General features: G+C 39.6%; 1 protein-coding gene, 1 long non-coding RNA gene and 1 pseudogene across 16 annotated transcripts in view; 1 reads left to right on the top strand and 2 right to left on the bottom strand.

The window, feature by feature from the left end:
* LOC131503621 (uncharacterized) overlaps positions 1 to 20121 on the bottom strand; it is a 70461-nt gene that overhangs the window by 48984 nt on the left and 1356 nt on the right. The window lies entirely within an intron of this gene.
* LOC131503619 (complement component 1 Q subcomponent-binding protein, mitochondrial-like) lies at positions 2009 to 3252 on the bottom strand (annotated as a pseudogene).
* COBLL1 (cordon-bleu WH2 repeat protein like 1) overlaps positions 12063 to 20121 on the top strand; it is a 176400-nt gene continuing 168341 nt past the window's right edge. For 9 of the 12 annotated variants that reach the window (XM_058715091.1, XM_058715098.1, XM_058715092.1 and 6 more), the window contains exon 1: positions 12168 to 12490. In XM_058715091.1, coding sequence (XP_058571074.1) covers positions 12192 to 12490 — 299 coding nt within the window. In that variant the 5' untranslated portion in view covers positions 12168 to 12191. The other 3 variants (XM_058715101.1, XM_058715096.1, XM_058715100.1) reach the window with 3 other exon arrangements.

Genomic DNA, 20121 nt, shown 5'->3' on the forward strand with positions numbered 1-20121 from the left:
TGGGAAACGCTATAATAAATTTGAGTCACATTTTATTCATCTTTAAAATAAGAATTAATTATGCCTTCTCTTTGCCTTACAAGCATGTCATAAGAATTAATTATATCTTTAAAATATATAGAGTTCTTTACCATTTAAAAGTAAATATAAAAAATATCAAACGTATTATTATCACAACATTGGTAAGAGATTTTTTTTCTTTAAGGTTTGTTGGGAGGTATCATGTGTTGTAGTTTGTATTCTTAATAAAATCTCTTTTATAGAATTTTAAGATCTTTTAGTTTGATCATGTTTCCTTACTTCATATTTGTAAGGAATGCTTTTATGAAAGAAGTTATGATTTGGAGCTAGCTACATCTACTATTCTTGCTAAATAACACAGCTCTCAAAAACAAAGATTCTTAAATTTAGAGGGTGCCTAAAACATTGGTCCAACTTCTCACTCAGGACGGTATCATCTCTATAACCTGCCTGATAAGTTGCCTTCTAATCCCAATTGGACCTTTACCCAGGGCCTCTTCACAGAGCAACGCATTTCATTTTAAAAATGTGGAAATAAACATGCAGTGGAGATCAACAAAGCCAAAAGTTGGTTACTAAAGCCTTATAAAATCGACATGCTTCTGGCAAGATTAACAAGAATAAAAGATGGATGACATAAGTAAACGCCGCTGGAATGAAAAAAGTGACATAATTACAGCTTTTTTAGAATTGAACAAATAGGATATTGCCAACTTTATATCTGTAATTTTGAAAACATATAAAATGATTAAATTAAGAATTTATGTGAAAAGGAGAAATGTACTTAAGGCTAAATGAAGAAACCTAAGATCTTCGGGCCACAGTGACCTCACAAGGTAAGGCCAACTGAAGAGCCCCTGCCTCAGTTTCAACGAAACTAGGTGACATCCCTGTCTGTGTCTCTGCAACTCAACAGGTTAGTGCTGAAGTCTTAGATTTAAGTTACTGACAAAAATGAATAAAGGTAGCTTGTGATAATATATTATAAAATAAGTGATAATCTAAAACATTAAGTGTAGGTCAGAATAGGGCTATAAGATGATACTAAATAATTCTAATTCTTATTTTTTCTTAGCTAAGACTTTACTTAAAAATGACTTGAATTATTGACTAGAAGTATTCGGAAAACATGTTTTGAGGAATAGCTGCTTTTCAGCTCTGGTTAATAGCGATGACTGGTTGAGCTTCTAATGTTTTAGCAAAAATTTAAAAAGAAACTTATTTGTAAAAGTAAGCACTTTTTAAATTCTGAGAGAATAAAGTAATTCAGAGCTTGGTAACTAGAGTCGATAGATCCAAAGATTTCCATTTTATTTTATTTTATTTTTTTATTTTTAGAAAGAGACAGAGAGAACATACGAGTGGGGGAGAGTGGGGGGGAGGGGAGAGAGAGAGAGAGAGAGAGAGAGAGAGAGAGAGAGAGAGAGACTGAGTCCGAAGCAGGCTCCACACTCAACGCAGAGCCTAGTGTGGGGCTCGATCCCATGACCCTGGGACCATGACCCTGGGACTGCAACCTGAGCTGAAATCAAGAATCAGATGTTCAACTGACTGAGCCACCCAGGTGCTCCAAAGCTTTCCACTTTAAACAATTAGATTGTTTTCAGTTTCTTATGAAATTATAGTTATAAAATATGGTTATTTTATTTTCTAAAACATTCTACTATATAACAGTCCTTTGTAGGAGTGTCTGTAAACTCCTTAATTGTTCAGATTTTACTCCTGCCATCAGCATATAGTTAGCTGTAAGCTTTTCAAAAAGAATTATGATACCTTTACGGGAGGCTTGTCAGATAAAATACAGGATGCTCAGTTAAATTTGATTTTCAGATAGACATCAAATCATTATTTAAGATTGCATGGGACATACTTATGCCAAAAAATATTCACTGTTTATGTGAAATCCAAATTTAACTGGGAACTTTTTTTTTGGAGGAGATAAATCAATTTTATTGTCTTATGTTATACAAACATCTAGGAATACCGTATTTGTAGGGAAGAAATAAGTGAACAGTAACTAAGAGGGCAATGGAAATGATTTAAGTTGGATTATTTTTAACGATAATGAATGAGACGAAAACCATTTTGAAGTACGTGTGTGTCTGGCTTCACAGTAGGTTTGTTCCCTGGACAATGCCTGGCATAAAATAAAGGTATTCAACATCTTGTCTGCTCTATTGGCTCTTGAGATCTCTTCTGAGATCTTGGAGAAAAGCAATGCATTCCTGGTGCTCCAGGGCTGTGCTGAGCTCCACCAACTCACCTGCAAAAGTGTTATCCACACCTCCGCCTGCCACGAAATCCATCAGGTAGTCACTATAAGGCCCAGTCCAGAGAATCAGTGTTGAATGTGTAATTCATGTCCTTCCACACAGACTTGCCATGGACTGAAAGCTCACCTCCCTGAGGGAGAAAATGTCATTCTCCTTCTCCTTGCCCAGCCTCATCTTCTGGATAGTGACAGTCCAGGAATAGGGCCTTCTTACCAACATTCTTTATAACTTCAACCACAAAATTAGGAGCGGACGTCAATTCAGGTTCCTGTTGTTCAACCTTCTGCCCTAGGGAGGGCTCCTCCTCCCCATCAAATGTTGGTGGGATGCTATTGTTAATGTTGAAAGTGACTGATCTTTTCTCCAGTAACTTTCCACACTAATTTGGCTGGTGTCCCATTCACTTCCAGCTCCCAACCTCCAGACATCTTGGGGAGGGACTTAATTCTTCTCTATCTTCTTTTTCTCCTTAATTTCATCATTCAGGAATTCAACAAAAGCTTTTTCTTCCTGGGTGTGCTGCCGCACCACAGAGGCTGGATGGTGGGGTGGGTGCAGCGCGGAGCCTGGTGACAGCTGACCCAGTGCGAGGAGCAGTGAGGGGCACATGGCCCAGCAGGGGCAGAATACTGTTGGCAGATCTGTGGGAGCGAAGGTTGACCCAGGCTGAAGATCCCAGCCTGCCCCGCCACAAGTCCAGCCCCTGGGCATCCTGTATTTTTATTTATTAAACCTGACAATCCTATTTTCTAAGTGTTGGTTTTCCAAGAAATGTAATGGATGGTTCTTTCTCAGATTTAACATTGCATAATTCCTACCTGTTACAGTTAGACTTTTTTTGTAGCGTACAATCATTTCTTATTTATTCATAATTCAAACCTTAGAACAAAGAATATCATACTAACTGGGGACACCTGGCTGGCTCAGCCGGTAGAGCCTGTAACTCTTCATCTCCGGGGTGTGAGTTCCCAGCCCCAGGCTGGATGTGGAGGTTACTTAAAAATGAAATCTCTATAAAAAAAAATAAAGTAAAAACCTCAACATCTTAATAAAAAATAGCATACTAATTTATCACCATTTTATTGATGCAGAAACTAAAAATTACAAAATAATTTTCCAAACCTTCCTCCAGATATGGGATTATGAATTATCACTAATAAAACTATAATTGCAAAATTACTAGCTTCACTGAATTCCTTGACTTTGAAGTTTGAAGAGATGCTAATGCTGAAATAACTAGGTAATGTATTGGTTTTTTGCTAGACTTCTACAGTCAATGTCAGTTGAAGCATAGAACTCATGAATGGAAGGAATGTATTCCAAAGCTACTATTAGCATGTTCTACCAACTCACTTTTTAAATTCCTCAACTTCCCCTAACATTATTTGAAAAAAAAAAAAGTGAGATATTTCAGAAAGGATGGGAAGGAAGCTCTTGTATATTGAAATAATGTTAGCAATAACTCAGCTTGTTCTATAGCATTGGCAGGCTGCAAAATTTATAACATGCATAAGAATCATGCCTGGAGCTATGAGGCAATACTTAATCCAAATCAAAATATATAGAAAGTAGCCTCACATTTTCTAGATGTAACACTATGTTTTAGTAACATTTCAAACAAAAGGCACTGACTGTCATAAATAGTTCCCATGCAGTCAGGGAATTCAGAGGTTAAAACTGATAATGTTTGTATATCATTCCATTTGCACCCTCAGAAAGAACATCTTAATTCCATTATCATGTTTTTATTCTAAAGATAACTATGTATTTACTCAGTCCATTCCCAGATCTTTGTATGAGAATATTTGTTCTTGCTGACCAAAGTAATCCACCTTATTTATTATAACAGAAAACTTTAAAGTTCTAGAATATATATACTACCCAGGAATTTTTTTTTTAAATTTTTTTTTTCAACGTTTTTTATTTATTTTTGGGACAGAGAGAGACAGAGCATGAACGGGGGAGGGGCAGAGAGAGAGGGAGACACAGAATCGGAAACAGGCTCCAGGCTCTGAGCCATCAGCCCAGAGCCTGACGCGGGGCTCAAACTCACGGACCGCGAGATCGTGACCTGGCTGAAGTCGGACGCTTAACCGACTGCGCCACCCAGGCGCCCCCAGCCCAGGAATTTTTTCATGCTTATTTATTTTTTATTATTTTGAAGTTTTTATTTATTTTGAGAGAGAGATAGCGAGCATGCGCACACAAGTAGGGAAGGGGCAGAAAGAGAGGGTGAGAGAGTGAATCCCAAGAAGGCTCTGAGCCATCAGCACAGAGCCCCAGGTGGGGTTCAAACTCAGAAACCATGATATCGTGACCTGAGCCTAAATCAAGACTCTGATGCTTAACTAACTGCGCCACCCAGGTGCCCCTAAAATGTTTATTATTTTTGAGAAAGAGAGAGAGAGAGTGCACACACACACAAGTGGGAGAGGCAGAGAGAGAGAAGGAGACAGAGGATCCAAAGCAGGCTCCACACTGACAACAGACAGTCTAATATGGGGCTCGAACTCATGAACCATGAGATAGTGATCTGAATGGAAACCAAGAATCAGACACTTAACTGACTGAGCCACCCAGGTGCCCCTGAAATTTGTACAGTAGCTCCTGCAAATATATAATCATATAAGAACACACCAAGAAAAATCACCTTACACACGTCTTGTCTTCTACCTAGGTATCTTGTGATGTCTGATAAATATTATATAATTCAAAAAAAATTTTAAGTGTTTATTTATTTTTGAGAGAGAGATTGTGAGCTGGGGAGGGGCAGAGAGAGAGGGAGACACAGAATCCGAAGCAGGCTCCAGGCTCTGAGCTGTCAGGGCCTGACGTGGGGCTCAAACTCAAAACTTCGAGATCATGACCTGAGACAAAGTCGGACGCTTAACCGACTGAGCCACCCAGGCGCCCCTGTCTGATAAATATTATGAACCCAGAAGAAAATATTTCAGTCAACAGTGATCTGCACAGCTCCTTCTAGTATCTTTTTTTTCAAATACCTTTTTAATTCTGACTTGTATGATCAAAGCTGCCTGACTACCCTACTAGGCATTCTGCTCAGACTGTTAATAAAATAGGTATTATTTTCCTCATTCACATATAAAAAAGACTCAAAGTTGGCACACTCACATATAGACAATCGATTTATAATTCCACCCCTTTCTGGTTTCCTATCACATTTTCCCACTTCTACCACAGTCACCAGAGCAAAATAGTTAAAGTAGCCAATAATTAATGTTCAAAAAAACCCCATGCCTGACGTGTACTAGATATAGTAACTTCTACACACTAGCTGGACTTTTGGTAGTGTGTTCTTTATATCATATTATCCATATGCCAAATACACAGTTTTGAGTTATTTTTCTTGACTGACTGCCTTTGATATCCAGGTAATTTTCCCCCTTGTAAGTAGGAGGAAATATGCAGTGTAATTAATTTAGCTGCAAATCCCTCATAGAATGGACCTTGATAGGTATAAGAGAAATCCTATTCAACTTAACACTATTCTATATAGTTTTCAGAATGTCTGTGTGGTTCTGTGGTCCTCTAGTAGGCAGATTATTAATAAAAACCGATCACATTTTAGAGCACCTTTGTTCTCGGTTTGGTCAAGGGTGGCTCACTCCAGAATGCATCTGGATTTCTGATCATCTTTAAATTTTTCTGTTTTGCCTTTATGACCTTCATATTTCTTGGATGAAACTGGAAACATTAACAACCTCAAAGTCTCCCCAAGCTAAAGTAGGTCTTTTGGGATTAGACAGGCTTAGGTGGCCAGTACCTTAGACCTAGGATTTAGAGATGGGAAATGATATCCAGCATGATGTTTATATAATAATGTTCTGCGGACTACCCCAGTTTTTTTTTTCTCAACGTGTTATCCTTACAGCAAAGTAACTGCAATGTTACTAACAATAATAAAATAGAAAAAAATAACTTTTGCCACTTTTCTGGTATTACGTCCTCAGGGAAGTCATTTGCTTCATTTTCCAGAACGGTAAAATAGAGATGTAACTATCTATCTCTGCAAACTCAAAAGACTCAAACTAGACTCAGTGAATGAAAGCACTTTGCAAGGTGGTATAATGTGAAGTTTTGTTTAATAGTCCGTATACATATATCCAATATAGTTTTTAATGCAAGGAGCTTGATTATTCAACATGGATGGAAAGAAAAAGAACTCAGACTCATTACAGAGTTAAGGAAATCAAAGATTCAACAGTTGAATGACTTGACCAAGGTCATCACAGGCACAAAAAGCCAGGAGCTCCCAGCTTGGAGCAGGAAGACTTCTGCTCTACAGACCAGGCCTTAACCAAGACACAGTTGGCTCCCATTCTTTAAGAAAAGGGTTTCCTTGGGGCGCCTGGGTGGCTCAGTCGGTTAAACGTCCGACTTCGGCTCAGGTCACGATCTCACGGTCCGTGAGTTCGAGCCCCGCGTCGGGCTCTGGGTTGATGGCTCAGAGCCTGGAGGCTGCTTCCGATTCTGTGTCTCCCTCTCTCTCTGCCCCTCCCCCTTTTCATGCTCTGTCTCTCTCTGTCTCAAAAATAAATAAACTTTAAAAAAAAAAAAAAAAAAGAAAAGGGTTTCCTCACCCCTTATTGGATGCTTATCTTGCCTTCACTGAATGCTTATTCTCTGCAGAAATAGCAACTGTCCTAATGTTACCTAGATAGTGAGTGTCCAAGCCAAGGATGTGAACCCAAATCTGTCTGGCTCCAGAGACTGAGCTCTTAACTGCTGTGGTACTTAGTTAACCACACACATTCTCAGCTTCCCAAGAGAAAAGGCAAAGAAGTTGGATGCAGAGTCCTGACAGAATGAAATATGCTGAGAGTTGTTAGGTTTTATGTCTGGAAAGCCAGAGTCAGTGACTGCCTTGGTGAAAGTTGTATATTTTGAGATATGTGGAAACCAACAAGCAGTTAAGAGTTTACCATGCTCCTTAAGAGAGAAAAGTAGCTCCCAGCTATCTTTAGAATCCAATAGGCAATACTAAAATGCTAGATACAAAGATTTAGTTAATTGTATTACATCAAATAGATATAATTTAAATTTACTTTTTGTTCCTTAGCCTGTTTTTGTTTTTTAAGAAAAGAGCGTAAACATCCATATAAAATGGTGTTTAAATTGTAAATCACAAGGTTACTTTTAAACAGAGCTGATACTTAAATGACATAAAAGGGCTCACTGTTTTCCAATGAATAAGACAATTACTGCCAACCAATGATAGAATTGTAGAATCCCTAGAAGCAGAAATTCATTTTGACAAAAGGACATCTTAAAGAGGCAATAAGAAAATAGATTTTAGGCAACTTTGTTGCTATATCAGACTCTGTAGCTTGGAATTTGGATGGGCACTGAAAATTGCCCTCCTGTGTGCCTGTAGTACTAAATATTTTACATGTCTGCATGCCCATGCATGTTTCCAGAGGCCTCACCTCTATCCTGGAATGTGTGCATTGTAAAAAAAAAAAGAGTCTTCACTTAGAAATGCATGTGATAATATAGAAATACAGTTTATTATAAGACACACAGCATACTAAACTCAGGCATTTCTTCTTTTGATAATTAGGATTGAAAAAATGTTTAATTTTATCTGTTGGAAGAGAGGTAAGGGATCCTGCAGTGATTATTAATTCATAAGTATGTAATTTACTTGGAAATTCTATGCTAAGAAAATAGCACAATGATTTTCTAAGTTTCAAAATATAAAATATAAGTTAAAAGCTCATTAAAATTGACAAGAAAGTATATTTATTTCAGTACTTTTAGTTTCTAGAGTGGTTGGTTATAAATGACCCCCCCAAAAAGATAAATGATATAACAAGATATGATTCCAAACATATGGCCATGAAGTGTACATTTACATTTTTTTAAATAAATAGTACCATTCTTATTTTCTTCACACTCTGATACAAGTAAATGTCAAACTTCATTGAGGAAAAATAGGAATTTACTGATATTTTAGAAATGTTTTAGCCAAATATGACTTCCTTCCTCTGTTTAACAGTATAGAAATAACTGCATAAAAAATATAAAATCCTCCAAGCCCACAAACCCTCCAAGAACAGACTTGTGATCTACAATACTTAAAGAGGAAACATGTATGAAATACTTAATATAATTATTATAGTACCATTTCATTTGAGTATTTATTTCACAAATTAAAAATTTTATGAACATTCTTTACACAAGAAATGGTTATGAATACCATAGTTATTAAAAACTATATAAATAATACAACCTTTAGTTACTGTATCTGCTTCTATTTTTTTTTTTTTTAAGTAAGCTCTATGCTCAATATAGCACTTGAACTCACAACCCTGAGATCAAGAGTTGCATGCTTCACCAACCACACCAGCCACATGCCCCTGTATTTGCTTTTAAATAAATGTAATTAACAATTGTTCTGGAAGTAATTTCAATGGACAAAACTAATCTGTTTTATTATAATCACATACATTAGACATCATACAAACATGCAACCATTTTTAAACTTAATCATTTTTTACATATTCCTGCAAATCCTTTTGTCTGCAATGCAAAGAGAAAAAGTGTTCAATAAAAATTAATGATAATTTTTCATAGGATAGCTATCTTGTGATAGATAGCTATCTTATGATATGCCTGAAGTAAAGAAGCCACAATATTTCAAAAACATATACATCTATCTAATTTATTTTCACCTATGAATCTATTGGTGGGCAGTCTGAATGTGAAAGGCATTAAAATAAGATGATAAATAAGAATAAGAGAGGCAGGAAAAGCAGATATGCTAATGATAAAGATAAAGACAGTAGTGACTAAGTAGAAAACCTGACTAGGATTCCAGGCTGCCAGAGAAAAAAAAGGATTTGGGTACTTTAGGATAAAGCTCTCTCATGAAGTATTTGTATGGAAGACACTGACTCGTAACAACACTTTCTATGTTTTAAGTCAGGTAGGAGTACTCTGTAAATGATTAAAAAAAAAAAACAAACCCAAAAAACCCAAAAAACCTATATGAAGATAAAATGATAATAAACTATTTTTGTATATATTTCAGACTTGAGAATAAAGTCCTGACTTTTGGCTCCCTGTTGTCATCAATGAACTCTCATAAAGACCTTAAAAGAAATTTTTTAAAAAGACATGCTTGCCTGAGATTAAAGAGCTTCCGTGAAATTCAAAGTCTGAAGAGGTTCATTAAAGTTGAACACTACCTTACAACATCTCTGATCTTGCTGTGTAAAAGCTCACACACACACACACACATATACACAATCTAGGATGATATAAAAGAAGCACTTTCTTTAGGCAGTATTATGCAAAAGTGAAGTGCATAGGAAGATATTTACTACCTCTGAAGTATGGTTTAAATAAATCTTTTCAATGGCACTTATACTTGAATAAAAACAAACATTAAAAAAGTTTGTCATTGTCCCAATTAGTTTACAAAATATTTAGACAAACTCCAATTTTAAGTCTCCAACAATTTTTGCATTGCCCACTTTAAACAGTGTCTGCTTTTTATATAGCATATACGTATTTAATAAGTATGTAAAACTTTTTCCCTTTTAATACTCTCCAGCAGAAATTTGAAACCTAAATTATCATTCAAAGAGATATACAGCGAAATGGATCTTCTTTCTACCTGGTGATTTTGAAACCAACACCATCAGGTAGGTGACCACACATGGAGAATAAGTCTTCTCTCCCTAGAGGGACAAACTCACTATCTGTTCCATTTAAAATGGTCTGCCAATTCTTTTGAATTGAAAAGGCCTTTCCTGGTTTAAGGTCCCACTTGCCTCTTACAATTGCCCTGAGGAATGGAGTCTAAGGATCTCTTTACTCCTTCATTCATTCCACAGATATTTGTGAAGAGCCTCCTGAGTTCTGGGCAACCCTTTCAGGACATAAAGGATAAGACATAGCCTCTTGAGTTCACTGCTGACCCCCCCCCCCCCCCAAACCTTGTTACTGTATAACTGAAAAACTGAAAATATCATATGGGGCTCTGGCCCCACCTAACAAAATTTACTGGGGGCTAAGGGGCTAATTCTATCTGTGCAGTTAGGAAGGTCTTTCAGATGAGAAAATACCTAAGCACATGTATTAAAAAAGGTTGAATGGAATGAAGGAGGAGGATTTCCAAACAGGAAGAAATTAACTAAAATTTTGGAAACTCGGGTAATTTTGCAATAGTTTAGCATAACCAGAGGGAAGGATTGAGAGGAGGTAGTTTATAGCAACTATGATTATTACTGTTTTATTAATAAACTATGCATATAATTAGCAGGCTCTAGGGATCTAGGTTAGTACCATATGAGCTCTAGCCTATTAGTGATTTGGAAAGTTGTCAAACATGATTATACCTAAGGAAGGCTAAGTGATGCTTGGTAATCCAGGATACTTCAGTCCTGTGCCCCTTCATCTTCATACTCAACTTTCATGATTGCAGCAGCAAGAAAGAGAGCCTAGAGTCAAGCACTGGCCTTTAGGTGATTCCACCAGGAAATGAAACATTTCATGTCTGCTCACATTTACTTATTCAAACAAGTTACATCACCATACCTAATTTCAGTGGTGTGGAGAGTATAATCCTCCCCTATGCCTAAAACTAGAAGTTGGACAGGAAAAATTGGTGAGCATTGAAAATGCCTTCAGCAGTTATGAAACGTTAGGAAAATGTTTTATGTTTCAGGTTAGACTAATGGAGTCAGTATTATTAGCATGTCATAAATTAAGGCTGAAACTAATTAATGTTTAATCTTGATTTTGTGATTGAAAGTTATAGACTTCAGTTTCACTGTTACTCAATGCTTGCATTACTGTCTGTGCAAACAACTGTAAAAGTCATTTAGAGGCATGATTGATTCATGAAATTCTTTAACTTGAGTTGTTTAGAGACTAAAATGCAACTTTTTCTGATATGGTTTCAGTATCTTAATAGGCCACTTTTTCCCCTTTCCATATGTAAAGATACATTGAAAGGAATGTATTATGCGCAGAAAGGAATACATAGAATGACTGCCCACAACAGACAAATGGCATATTGTTAGGTATTTAGTACGTTAGTTTCAGCAATCTTTTTGATTTCTGCAATGCTTAAATAATAAGGGGCATTTAGTCAAGCATTGGTTTAGATATCTGTTTAATTTGTGCCACCTGTCAAACGTTATCCTATCACTAGGGTGAAGTGGCTAAGATTTGTTACTTGATGCTAATACCACAGCAGAGGCCTCCTGTAGGATGCTTTTTCACCTAGTCTTTTCGTTATCTTATTGAAATATTTCTACTCTTAAACCGTAGTTCAAGGACAACTTAATTTCACATTTTTCTGAAAGCAAGCTTTTGAACCCATCAGAAATGTCTTACATCTTACAACAACTGACGCTTACAATATACGAGATAAGCAAATATACCTGTTTGTCAGGTGTAAAGAATCATCTACAGAGCATGCACGTGGTAACTAAAATGTACAAACAAGCACGCAGCTGTGTCTGTGATTCTTTTATTCCCGTAAAATTCCAAGAGGGGAATAAAATATATCATTTGTTCTAGATTATCGTCAGACACTATTTTCCAGTCCTGATGTCACAGCTGTTATATGCTTAAAAAGAAGGAAAGAAAGAAATATGCCTCTGAAGACGGGGCAAGCTTAAACCTGCCACTGATTAGAAAAATCAGTCACAGGTGCGCTTTTAACCGAATAGCAACGTTAGAGGTCAAGTTGGAGCTAAAAAAAACAAACCGCGCTGGACGTGAAAAGTCGAACCGCCGGGAGGGCACGCTGCAGGCCCCGTTCGGCGAGTTTCTCTCCGCACTTCCGCGGCAGCCGGGATCCTCCCCTTCAGTCCTCACCGGGCAGGTACCTACCCTTCCTCCCCACCTGTCGGGCTCCCCATGCGCCCGGCTTCCCGAAGCAACGCCCTGGCGACGGGACTGGGAACTCTCGGCGTGGGAGTTACCTTTCCGTTCGGCTTCCCCAGACAGACCCCAAAGACCCGAAACCGGGGCGGGGGTGGGGTGGGCGGAGGGAAATTCCTACCCGGCCCTCGGCACCCCACCTCCGCCCCCAGTTTTTGTCCCCGGCTCGCTGCCTTTCTCGCTCCGATGCAGCCGAGCCTCACCACCACTTCTAGGTGGCCGTCCGGCGGAGGCGGTGGCGAGCTCCGGGACTCTGGACAGGGAAATGGGGCAGGGTGAGTGAGCCGGCTCGGGGAAGGCCCCGCGGCGCCCAGCGAGCGTCCGACACCCTGCCCGCGGGGCGGGGGAGGCGCTGCCTCGGCCTGGGAGAGGCTGCCACCCTCTCCTCCTTCAAGTCCTGGCTTGAGAGACCAACTGCGAGCGCGCGCTCCGGGGGAGGGAAGAGTGGGAGAGGAAGCCGCGGGAGAGAACAGGCGCGCTACTGTCTCCTTCTGAAAAGAAAGTAGGAGCCCTGGGTGGGAAAAGAGGAATTAGCTCTCTCAACTTTTCGTCGCGAAAAGTTTTCCCAGGGCGTTCTGTTTGTGCAAACTCGGCCGGGGGGGCCCGGAGACGCGCTGCCGGCGTGGCGGCTGCCCCTGCGAGCCGCGCTTCTCGCCCCGCTCCTCCTCCTTCCAGCCTGGGCTGCTCCTCTCCCGCCCCGAGAGGCGCCAAATGGCTACCCAGTAAGCCCCACGGGGCGGGGGCTGCAGCGCCGCCTCCCACCGCCGCAGCTGCGGGCGGCCGCTAGGACCCGAGGCGGGGGCGCCCGCGGGCTCGGAGCCGCGGCCCGCAGGTGGAAGCGCACCCGGGAGGCGGGCCGGCCCGGGGCTGGGGGGCTCGGGCGGGCTCTCGACGCGCGGCCCGCCCCGCTCAGGCCTCGGGTAGGCGCGCGTCCCGCCCTGACCGGCCGGCCTCTCCCACTCTAGTAGTGACACGCCGCCTCGGAGCTGGAGCCCGCGCAGCGCCCCGCAGGGCGATGGACAGCAGAGCCCCCCGCGCGCAGGACGCCCTGGCGGCGCTCCCGCCGCCCGCCGCCCCAGCAGGGTAAGCCGCGAGCGCCGCGCCGCCGGGTCTCCGGGGAGGGCGAAGGCGGCAAGGCCGCAGCGCGTTTACCTGGCTGGCAACTCGCTGCCCTGCCAGCTGCCTGACTCACTGGTCGCGGGATACGCAGCCTAGGAGGCTGTTTCCTCCCGGCCTCCTTGGAGGCCGTCTGGGCTGGGGAGGGGGGACGGGGTTTCTGGTAGTTTTGATTCCTTTCCTACTGGGGCTGCGCTGAGCTGCTGAAGGGCAGCCGAATGCCGGGAACTGAGTGAGGAGTCCTGGAGCAAAAATAGTAACAAAGAGCCCCTTGTTTGGGGCTCTGGAAGAGCGGCGGACGATACCTGTGAGTGAGCTCTTGGGAAGGGGGAAAAAAGTTTCCTTGGCTGAGGGCTGAGGCCCAGGCAGGTGAGCAGTGTCAAAGTGACTGTAAGGAAGGGGCTTTCTGCGAGCAGTGGAGGGCAACGGGAGGGTGTGCCAGCTGTCAGCCCGCATGACAGTTCCGGGACCCGGCTGCGTGAGCGTCTGTGATTGGGGGTGTGTGTGCCTGTGGCCAATTGCTGGTGCCAAAGCCTAGCGCTAAGTCAGACTGCAAACAACGATACTTTTCTTTGTGTCCTCACGTGTTTGAAGAGAGATTGGAGGGGGAATGGGCTGTCACATGGTGAGTTAATATTAAATGAAGCGTGTCTTCCTGCCAGATATGCTAATCACCTTGCTAAGCATTTGGGTAAACAGTAATGAGAACAGGTAGTTCTGCAAGAGATGGGGAGAACCTGAAAATAACCTTAGTCTCGGTAAACAGGGAAGGCTTAACTTGGGTGCTCGTTGAGCTTCTGAAGTGGGAACCCCTTTGATGTAGTGTAACTTTTCCTACATATATTCCCGCAACTCAGATTTCCTTTCTGATAGTTAATCTGAAGGCAGCAATGTCCTAAAGGGAAGACAAAGATTCCAGAAAAGAAACGTTAAGGAAAAATCGACTTTGTAACTAATGAATGGGAGTTGTGCAGTTTTCTTAAGTTTCCTGATTTAAGAGAAGTCATTTTTCCCTGGAACATGACAGGCGTTTCCTTAGAAGCAAGTCACAGCATGTTTATTCATCAGAGACCATGCGAACGTTGGCAGTTGTCTAGAGGAAACATGGAGAAGTCTCAAAGCAACATGACTAATATAGAAGATTTTTAATATAATGCTTACGTGGAGGAAACATAACATGTAGTGTATGAATTAATTCTTTCATTTTGTTTGAATGATCTTCTCCCCTCTGCAAATAGCCCTATTACTCTTGACTTCCGTTCCCATTTTCCCAGTGTTTTCATTGTTCAGTGTAATATATATTCTTCCATATACTCCATATATATGTGAGTAAAGAAATATACTGGTAGAAAGATATCAATCATAAAAGCACAGGGACTACAGAGATATGTAAACTGAACAGGAGACAACTTTCAGGAATACAGAAATGTATTTGGGTGCCACAAAATAAGATAGTATTAAACTGGTGGGTTTGAAAATGGATAAGGTTAAGGTACAATTAAAAAATCATATGCATATACACAAAATACATCTACTTGTGGTCAGAAATCAATACTTCTGAGTAAAATAGAGATCAGATGGCTTTGGGATGAAGAAGTGCAAAGAGCTGTCTAGTGATAAGCACGACTGTAATTAAGATGCTTCAGATTTTACTTTTGACAATTTAAAATAATTCTTGAAAATAATGTGTAAAACTGCATTTTGTAATTCTTCAACTATGAAGAAAATACTTCTAAGGAATTTTACCCTCCCCTCCTAATCGAATGAGGGATATCTGCAAAAATGTTTCAACATCTTATCTAGAGTAACATGCCCCACTGTATCATTTTACTTTGCATTCAATTTAAAGAAGTTATCAATATCTGCAAAATATAAATGTAAAAAAAATTATCTTTTTTCATTTTTCTATCTTGTCCCTTGGTATATTCCAAGTGCCTATTATGTAATATTTGTTGAATATTCAGTATTGCTTTTTTTTCCTCAAAAACCCCAGCACATTAAAAATGATTTAATTGTGGGGGGGGGGAAAAATCTTAGATATGGGTTTATGGGAGGTAGTAAGGAGCGGTCTCAATATGTTATAATTATTAGATTTGGGAAGTACATTCCTTACTATAAAACTAGTTAAACCATGACTCATGACTCCAATAATCTATGAGGCCTACTTTAGTCCTTCTTGGATATCCTTGCTCTAAAGAATCCCTCTGTAATTTTCAAAGTTTTACATTGTAACAGATCATTTTAAAGAAATCTAGTGCAACTCTGCATTTTACAAATGAGAATCTGAAGCCCAGAGACACTGAGTGGCTTTGCTGAAGTCCTAGAACATGTGAGTGGCAAAACCAGAAGGAAAACCCAGGACTTAGTTGCCGAGTTCAATGCATTATTATTTTTGTTGTTTGTTTTTTTGTTTTTTCTCTTTTCTTGACCACTGTAAGATACATTCATTAAAGTTCAAAGAATCAGCTTGGGTACATTATCTTTAGAACTGCTAGCTAGTACTTGTGTTTTATGCAGGATAAGTTATACTTGCCCTGACAGATACTTTTGTTTGTTTGTTTGTTTTTTGCTTAACTCCTTGAAATTTAAATGTCAAAAGTGTAGTTGACCTTGCTTTGAAGGACCTTAATGCTTTGATTCTGAAACAAATTTTCAGGAATGGACAGGGGTAAAAAACCTACTTGGTAATTTTGCAGCTAAGATGTGTAAAAATTAAATGATTTAGCAGCTGCTTGCTTAAGCTTTTATTTGGATGCATTGTTGGTTCTAAAGTTTTACTGATTTTACATACTGAATTCTTGTCGGCTAACATTTATTGACTGCTTACAGGTTGAATGCCTTAGCTGAGGTTTCAACAAGAGAATTACCTGGAGATCTTTAAAACTAATACCCATGCTCACACCTCCTACTTACTCTGATTTTATTTGACCTGGGCTGGGACAAGGTGTGGAGAGGTTTAAAAATGCTGTTCCAGTGATTGTAATGTGCTACCAGATCTGAGAACTATTGATTAAGTAGGTTTCAACATCTGAGATGGAGGTGAAGCCATGAGTGGAATGGGGGCTGCTGTTAATCAATTTTAGGGAATTCAGGATCCTCACTTTCAGCTTTAATTTTTTTGTTTTTTTTTTTTTTTTTAGATTACATTTAGATAATTTATACTAAATAATAGTATATTATTAAATAGATAAATAAAATATTTGCTACTCCTTTTTGAGGAAGTATATTAACTCCATTTTGCAGTTGTGGAAACTGAGGCTCAGAGAGCTAAACTAACATACTCAAAGACACACAACTAAAAGGGATGAATGAGTAACAGAAACAAGATCTGATCCCCAAACCTGTGTTCTTCCTCCATAGGTATGTTGGCACCCAGTGTTTGCCACTGTGGATTACACTGAATGGGAAGGGCTAATGAGTATTTTATTTAGAGTGGCTTCATAAAGTGTCCTGTCTTCATTCTTTTTAAAATCACATTTGTATTTTAAAAACTCCCACAATTTTGGGGCGCCTGGGTGGCGCAGTCGGTTAAGCATCCGACTGCAGCCAGGTCACGATCTCGCGGTCTGTGAGTTCGAGCCCCGCGTCAGGCTCTGGGCTGATGGCTCGGAGCCTGGAGCCTGTCTTCGATTCTGTCTCTCTCTCTCTCTGCCCCTCCCCCGTTCATGCTCTGTCTCTCTCTGTCCCAAAAATAAATAAAAAACGTTGAAAAAAAATTTAAATAAAAAATAAAAACTCCCACAATTTCTAATGCCTATGAAAACCCCCAGTGCCTAGAATTTAAAATGAACATAGGGGTGCCTGGGTGGCTCAGCTGGTTAGGCATCTGACTCTTGGTTTCGGTTCAGGTCATGATCTCACGGTTGTTTTTGAGTTCAAGGCCCATGAAGGGCTCTGAGCTGACAGCAGAGCCTGCTTGATATTCTGTCTCCCATTCTCTCTCTAAATAACAAGCAAACATTAAAAAAAAATAAAGTGAACACAAATATTTGGTTTCTGTCTTCAAAATAATTAAATTTTCATGTGTTTGGATGATTTAATTTAACTCAGTAAACTTTTGTCATGTGATAAGCTGCTTATTTTTGCTACTAGGTAGTTATTAAAAATTTAGTGTAAATTCAAAGGTGGATATTTTTGATTACCAAATAAGAAAAATAAAACTAAGTCAATACTAGACTTCTTATCCAAAGTCTAATTTCCTCTAAATGTGTTAGAGGATATTGAATAATATTATGACCTTATTACAGTATTGAAATGCCAGGTGTATTTATATAATATAAATGCCCAAGCTTCATGTTATTGAGACAACTGCTTTCATTTAACTAATTAGTCAACACTTGTAAGCCCTTACTTTATATAAAACGCATTTTTCTAGGCACTAGGAGATTGGCCCCTGATGTTAAGAGCTTTACCAAAGAAATTCTCTGTAACTATACAGGATAAAAAGGAATATGATGTTAATATAGAAATGGTACTTTTTTTTTTTTTTAAACTGAAGCTTAAATCACTGATCAGCAAACTGTGGCCAAGCAAACTAAGTCCAGAAGCCTGAAATGCTGAAATGGGCCTTTCACCTATTTTTTTCTAACTGCAATTTCTTTTTTTTTTTTTTTTTTTTTGGTGGTAAAATACACATAACAAGATTTATCTGAAACATTTTCAAGTGTACAGTTCAGTGGTAAATTCACATTGTTGTAAAATCAGCACTACCATCCATTTCCAGAACTCTCTTGTTATAGAACTGTAACTCCATACCTGTTAAACATAGCTCCCACACTCCTGTCCCTGAAAGCCCCTGTCAGCCACCATTTTACTTTCTGTCTGATTTTGACCACTCTAGGTACCTCATATAAGTGGAATCAAATAGTCTCTATCTTTTTTTGTGACAGGCTTATTTCACTTAGCATAATGTTCTCAGAGTTGTTCTCAGAGTTTATCCGTATTGTATCATATATCAGAATTTCCTTCCTTTTTTTTTAGGACTTTGCTCATCCATTTATCTTTGGATGAACACTAGGTTGCTTTCTTATTTTAGCTATTGTGAATAATGCTGCTAGCAACATGGGCATACAAATACATTTTTTTTTAAGTTTCTTTTTTTTTTTTTTTTTTTTTTAAAGAGAGAGAATGAGTTGGGGGAGAGGGACAGAGGGAGAGAGAGAGAATCTCAAGCAAGTTCCACAGTCAGTGCAGTCTGATGTGGGGCTGGATCCCACGACCCTGGGTTCATAACCTGAGCCAAAATAAAGAGACGCTCAACTGACTGAGCCACCCATGCTCCCCTACAAATATCTTTTTAATACCTGCTTTCACTTCTTTTGAAGTAGAATTGCTGGATCAAGTGGTAATTCTATTTAATATTTCAAGGACTGTTCTGTTTTTCCATAGTGGTTATAGGTATTATACATTCCTAACAACATTTTATGAGGATTGTGAACCCTTGTTGTTTTCTGTTTTTTTGTTTTTGTTTTTTGATAGTCACCATCCTAATGAGTGTGAGGTGATATCTTGTAATTTTGATTTGCGTTTTCCTAGTGACTCCTGATGTTGAGTATCTTGCCATGTCCTTATTGGCCCTTCGTGTATCTTCTTTTGAGAAATGTCTGTTTAAGTTCTTTGCCTATTTTTTAGTTGGGTTTGCTCTTTTGGTTGTCGAATTTTAGGAGTTTTGTATATATTCTGGATAGTCTTATCCTCGGTAGAGCTTATTGGCACACAGCAGTACCCACTCATTTGCATATTGTCTATGGTGGCTTTCACATCATAGTTGAGTATCTAGATAGAGATCATATGACCTACAAAAGTAAAAAGTTTTACCCTGTGGTCATATATAGAAAAAGTTTTCTGACCCTCCTGGACCAACTTATGAAATTGATAAATGAAGTAATTATTTAATTCAAATTTATTTATTGGCAGAAGGACTTCTAAGTATTGAACTTTAAATTGGAACAAAATGATTAATATTCTGCTTGCATAAAACAAGACATATCTTAGAGTAAGATATAAGATTTTGTAGAATGGTGATTAGTGATTGATTTTTTTTTTTAATGTTTATTTTGAGAGAGTGCACTTGAGCACAAGTGGGAGTTGGGGAGGGGCAGAGATAGAGGGTGAGAGAGGATCCCAAGCAGGCCCCATGCTCAGCATGAAGCCCAATGCGGGATTCAGTCCTAGGACTGTGAGATCATGACCTGAGCCAAAATAAAGAATTGGAACTCTCAACGAACGCTCAACTGACTGAGCCACCCAGGCGCCTTGATTTAAAAAAAATTTTTTTTTCCTTTAATGTTTGTTTATTTTTGAGAGAGAGGGAGCCAGGGAGCGCGCGTGCGCGCTCTCTCATGAGCAAGGGAGGGGCAGACAGAGAGAGACACAGAACTCTAAACAGGCTCCAGGCTCTGAACTGTCAGCACAGAGCCTGACTCAGGGCTCAAACCCATGGACCACAAGATTGTGACCTGAGGCAAAGTCAGACGCTCAACCGACTGAGCCACCCAGGCACCCGATGGGTTTTTTTTGTTTTTTGTTTTTTAACTGAAGGCTCAGGGTTGGCCCCTTGGCAAGCATTGTAGAGTTTTCACATATGATATTGGAATATATTTTAAAGGGAAGTTCTAAACTTCTGTGCTGGAGACACTTTTATGAAAAAGGAATAATACATAATTAAGATGTTTAGGAGCAAATGTGCCTAGAAGAGCCAGACCAAAAGTTGAAGGAGTTCCTATCTAGGCATAGGCATCTATACCTATTTTATGAGTTAAGTCAAACTGTCTTTATAATTCCAACAAGT

This window comes from Neofelis nebulosa, chromosome 2 (genome assembly GCF_028018385.1).
Source record: "Neofelis nebulosa isolate mNeoNeb1 chromosome 2, mNeoNeb1.pri, whole genome shotgun sequence".
NCBI lineage: Eukaryota > Metazoa > Chordata > Mammalia > Carnivora > Felidae > Neofelis > Neofelis nebulosa.